Consider the following 5,515-nt stretch of genomic DNA (forward strand, 5'->3'; position numbering starts at 1 on the left):
GATCCATTTAAATTTATATAGAATTATAATATTGTACTATTATAGCAAAGAATGAGAGAATGGTACCATACTAAACTTGAAGAATACCAAAGATGAGGCATAATATATATGATGAAGTCTTCTCCAAAGCACAAAGGAGCAATTCGTGCTCTCTTTCAGTTGAAGCATACATCCCTTAATGGCCACCCAAAGCATATTAAGTTGTGCATTTCTTGATAGTCACCCAACCCAACTGATTAAATAAGACAACTCGGCATGGATTAATGTAACAACTTCCAACCTGATTTGCTTACCACTTTTTATAGCCCTCAACCTGTCGAGGCTTCTCTATTTCATGTGAGTTCAATTAATTTTTTATATATATTTTTCAATATTATATTCTTTCAAAAATATTTAAAATACTATCCAATGGCAATTAGGTTGGCTCGTTCAAATTCAACTTCATTACTTTTAATTTTTATTTTAGAGAATTTTTAAAAATTATGTTCGTGGGATTCATGTGCTTTAATTATCAAAGCAGATTTATATGTGTATTATGTTATTAACCTTTTTGATAACATATTTTAAAATTAAAAAATAACTTATATTCAACTGTAAAGTAAGATTGACTTAAATATTTATATTTTCAACTAGAATAAAAAGTCTGAGCTTATTTATGCTTGTTCAAACTTATCTCAGTTATTTTATTAATTTATGTTATTGTTTTTTTTAATTTGTTCTTTTTGGCACCAATTCATCAAAATTTTAATTGTAAATAGAATTTTACACCAGCATTTATTGACTAATTATTTTTTATTTTAAAAATAGTTCACCGACTTTTACAAAAACAGTTTAATTATACTATTTTATTTTATTTTATGTTTTTAAGGAATACTAATGTTGTTTTAACATTTTACTCATGTTTTTAGAAACCCTTCTTTCCATACCATTTAGAAAACAACCACTGCCTAGCGAGCAATGGTTAGTCACAGAGGCAATGAAAGAGCAAGTGTAGGGTCAAATCCTTCACACGTAGACTATAATAGTACTGTTTATCCACTGTTTCTGGCTTAAGTATTGTTTGTTCCACTGTGAAAAATATTGTATTCTTTCTCTCTGGAGTTGTATTGTTGGGGACTTATTAGTTCGATATGATTTCTACAAATCTTTTAGGCATGCACATGACGGATTTTCATTACCTATGTATTATCTAGCTGAGTTAATAAATTCCTAGGGGGTCGATAAACCACTGAAATTAATGCATTTCCATACATGCTGTCCCTTAACAAATCTTTAAGTGGAGGGGGTTTGTTGCCTATTATAAAATCAAAAAATCATTTAGGTATGTATTTTTTAACTAGGGGTGAAACTATATATAGGTAAAATTTTTCCAAGTTAACCGGCTTGTTAGTCCACACGTGTAGCATAATATAAGTTTGAATTTTGATTGTTGTTTAAATGTTTTGTTTGTTAGGCTGGCATTAGTAGATATAAATATTTTAATTTTTTTTTAGATTGAATCTAATCAAGATAATTAAATATTTTTCATTTATAATTAACACTGATGAAAATTAGATTTGATTTGAGACGCGGGATACAATGATGTATTAACTATGTAAAAAAAAATTATCAAAAACACATATTTGATGAGTATGTTGACTCAAAGATATAGATGATAATAAATGATTATATAAAGATCATTGTAATAACCAGTCATCTAACCAATTTATGCAGGGACTTATTTATTTGTTTTGATCAGTTACAGCTAGAGGTGGGCACGGGCCGTCCGGCAACCAGGCCCGCCGGTCCAACAACCCGTAACCGGCCCGTCATAGAGACGGGCCAGTGACGGGTTGGGCTTGGCCCAACCCGTGACCCGGCAGGTTGGCCCGCCGGGTCAATCCGTTTTTTGAATTTTTTTGAAGTTTTTCCTATTTTGTTTTCTAAATTTAATAAATTTTTTAATTTTTTTATTGGGTGGGCCAACTTGGCCCCGCCCGCCTGGCCCAACCAGCCGGGTTGACCAGTCGGGCCAGCCGATCCACCAGATCAACATGGAAGCCGAGCAGGTTTCGGGCCCGGCTTTTTATGACCCGGACCTGCCGGGTTCGACGGGCCAACCCGGCCATGCGGGTTCTACACCCAGCCAGATCGGGTCTGGGTTGGTGGGCTGGTGAAGTGCAACCCAGCGGGTCAGGCCCGCCGAGCCGGTTAATCGGCCCGTGCCTACTTCTACAATAAGCGTCTATAGTTTTTCTCCATAGTACGAGTATGAAAAGATGACGATATGACTCCTTTCTGCCTTTTCCTGAAAAATTATGTGTTTCTTAATAGCCACAGAAAGATACTTTGAGAGTAAAACAAATTGAAAGGGAATAATGCAACCTTCACTAATATAAAAGAGGTTCAATATGGCATTCTCAATGTTGGAGTTGGCTTTATTTCATACAAGTTTTTTATTTTTTTATTTTTTGTTTTTATTTATTTATTATTTTTTTAATAAAATGTGGATAAACACGTGTTAAAAATATACACAAACATGAAGTTATCATCCTCAATACAAATGTATCCTCATCCTATAAATGTTGATATAGTCATTGGCTTAATTATTTGATTTTGTTTTTATAATGAATTTTTTTAAAACAAAATATTCATTATCAAAAGTAAAATGAAATTTTTCTTGAATAATTTTTTTCACAATTGAAATACTAAATTTTGTTTGATTAAATTCAATTTTATTTCCTATATTTTATTTATTTACAAGATAATTTTACTATTTCATGTTAACACTTTTGGCAGTTAACCCAAATAAAAAAGTGGCAGAGGTGGAAGGTTGGCCAACAAGCACCAAGTTGATATGGATGAGATGACACCATTGAAGCCCAATGACATGAGTGGTGGGGATAGGGGGTTGCCCGACAAGCACCCGATAGACATTGATCGTGATTGTGATGTTGCGTGGATCAAGGAATTTAGAAGCTCAGTGAACAAGCAACGTGGAAGAAGACCAGGCAAGAAGCCATGCACCATATTCAAGATCCAGGATAGCATCTGTCTACGCAATGAAGATGCCTATCGTCCTCTCCTCATCTCCATTGGTCCTTATTACCACAAACGCTTGCCTACAAGTAACAACTATGTGATCACCTTGGAAAACCAAAAGTGGTTATGCTTGCGTCATTTGCTCTTCAGGAACCGGATCAGGGGCAATGCCACTGAGTTGCTAGAGAAATGTTTGATAGCAATGAAGAAATTGGGTGATGAAATCAGGAGCTGCTATTCCCATGAATTGGATAACTTAACTGATGATCACAGCTTAGCTCAAGTCATGCTGCTTGATGGTTGTTTCATACTGCAGCTAATTTTATTATTTGGGGAAAAGACACCTGCAAACAAAAAGGATGATAAAGAGGATGAAGTTGGTGAAGCCAGAGAGATGCTGTCACCACTCCACACAGAAGAAGAGGAGTTTCAATTGCCACCACTAGGCATGCTTTGGACATGGAACATTCTGCGGTTTGATTTGTTAAAACTTGAGAATCAGATCCCCTTCTTTGTCTTAACCACACTCTTTGATCTGTTCATTGCTCCAAGTGATGAACGTCCCAATTTGGTTGACCTTGTGTTTAAGCTCTTTAGTGATATACATCCATCCGATCCCAAATCTCAAGACTCCCTTGAATTACTAGAAGCCACTAAAGTTCATCACTTGCTTCACCTATTTCATTCAACTCTTGTTCCTTCCAAGATTAACAGTCCACTTAGCATCAAACGAGCCATAAAGGCACCTAAATGGATCCCAAATGCTACTGAGCTCCGGCAGGCAGGAGTCAAGTTTGTCAAGAAGGAGAATGCAAGGAACTTCTTGGACATATCATACAACAATGGCACTATGGAAATCCCAGAGCTCAGTCTGCATGATCACACTGATACTTTATTCAGAAATATGATAGCATTTGAGCAATGCTACCCTGGCGTTGAGAACCAGGTCTCCTTGTATGCTATTTTCATGGATTGCATCATTGATACTCCGAATGATGCGCACTTGCTCCATTTGAAAGGAATTCTTTCCAATAGACTCAGCACTGATGAAGCTGCTGCAGAGCTTTTCAACAAGTTGAGCTACCAGATTTATTATGTTTTACAAGGGGAATATCTTCATGAATTTTGTGATGCTGTAAATAGCTTTCATAAGAAGAAAAGGAACCGATGGCGGGCTAAATTGATGCGGGACTATTTCAGCAATCCTTGGGCGATTATATCATTGATAACTGCTGTGGTGTTTCTCTTGCTCACCTTAGAGCAGTCATCTTTTAATGTTCTTTCTTATTTTCACCAAACATGATTAGACGTTATATGGATTGGTTTTATTTTTATTTTTGTTTTGGGTATTATTTTTATTGGTATGTATTACATTTGTTTGAGTGTGTGTTTTTTTCCAAATAAAAAGGTGTTCTAGTTGTTCTTTTATAGTAATTCATTACAGTTGTTTTCCACTCAATTCTTATGTTGTAGTTATTGATGTAGTCACTATGGTAAAAAATTGAATGCTAATGATCATCAAAACCTTTAGTTTTGTGGTTTAGGTACACCTAATTTAGTTTTGTAGAATTGTGGATATAAAGTTCACTAGTGTTATATACAATTGTGGATTAGATAGATACATTCCAAAAAACAAATGTTATTAGGAGGATAGAAATTTTTGGTTGAAAAGATAAGTATATTTATCGCTTTACTTACTAGGAAAGCTTGCATTTATTAATTGTTGAGCATATTGAAAGCATAGTATTGCCATGATATATTGTAACAATCCACAATATATTTAAATTTCTAACATATATTTCTATATAATATATATATATAAAGTGATTGTTAATAACAAAAAATATTGTCAACCATTGGATAGCCCAATCGTATGACACAAATATTCAAGGGTGAGGGCAAGGATTCGAATCCTTCCCCTAACAGTATTGTCCATGCAATGTGCACTATTTAGCAATATTGTTTATGGGCCCGAGTGTGGGTCCCACGTAAGAGAAACAGTGGTTTCACTCCTCCAGGGTTGCAAGGTATTGAGATTTTTCTAGAAGGTCAGTAAGCTACTGTAATTGATGCATTTTTTTTTATCTATCTGTCATTTTGAAAATGGAAGATGCTTGTCGCCTATTCGTCAAAAATAAAAAATAATTAATATTTACAAAATAAAAATAAAAAAATAAACATTGAGAATATGAAATGGGTAATGATTATTTTAAAAATATACAAACAAAATAAATATTGAAATTATATATATATATATATATATATATATATATATATATATATATATATATATATATATATATATATATATATATGGTAAAAAAAAATTGCAATTAAACCTGCATACAAATATAATCTCTTGTTGGAAGAGTAAGGAAAGAAATAATGGCTAGCAGAAAATCTTATAATGTAGTGAAAAATACAAATTAATTAGATGAGGCCAATGTTTTTAGAACCGGACATGGAAGTGAACCGGTCAAGCAATTGGGTCATG

At 34.0% G+C, this 5,515-nt stretch overlaps 1 protein-coding gene across 1 annotated transcript; it reads left to right on the plus strand.

The window, feature by feature from the left end:
* The first annotated feature begins 259 nt into the window (after positions 1–259).
* On the plus strand, positions 260–4,455 carry LOC120277029 (UPF0481 protein At3g47200-like). The gene is made up of 2 exons (XM_039283774.1): positions 260–336; positions 2,779–4,455. The coding sequence occupies exon 2, from the start codon at positions 2,837–2,839 to the stop codon at positions 4,322–4,324; it is 1,488 nt and encodes a 495-aa protein (XP_039139708.1). The 5' UTR covers positions 260–336; positions 2,779–2,836; the 3' UTR covers positions 4,325–4,455.
* Positions 4,456–5,515: the final 1,060 nt, after the last annotated feature.

The sequence above is a fragment of the Dioscorea cayenensis genome, chromosome 15, assembly GCF_009730915.1.
Source record: "Dioscorea cayenensis subsp. rotundata cultivar TDr96_F1 chromosome 15, TDr96_F1_v2_PseudoChromosome.rev07_lg8_w22 25.fasta, whole genome shotgun sequence".
Lineage (NCBI taxonomy): Eukaryota > Viridiplantae > Streptophyta > Magnoliopsida > Dioscoreales > Dioscoreaceae > Dioscorea > Dioscorea cayenensis.

Coding starts and splice junctions, on each gene's coding strand:
- LOC120277029 (XM_039283774.1), top strand. CDS start 2,837: ATGGATGAGATGACACCATTGAAGCCCAATGACATGAGTGGTGGGGAT.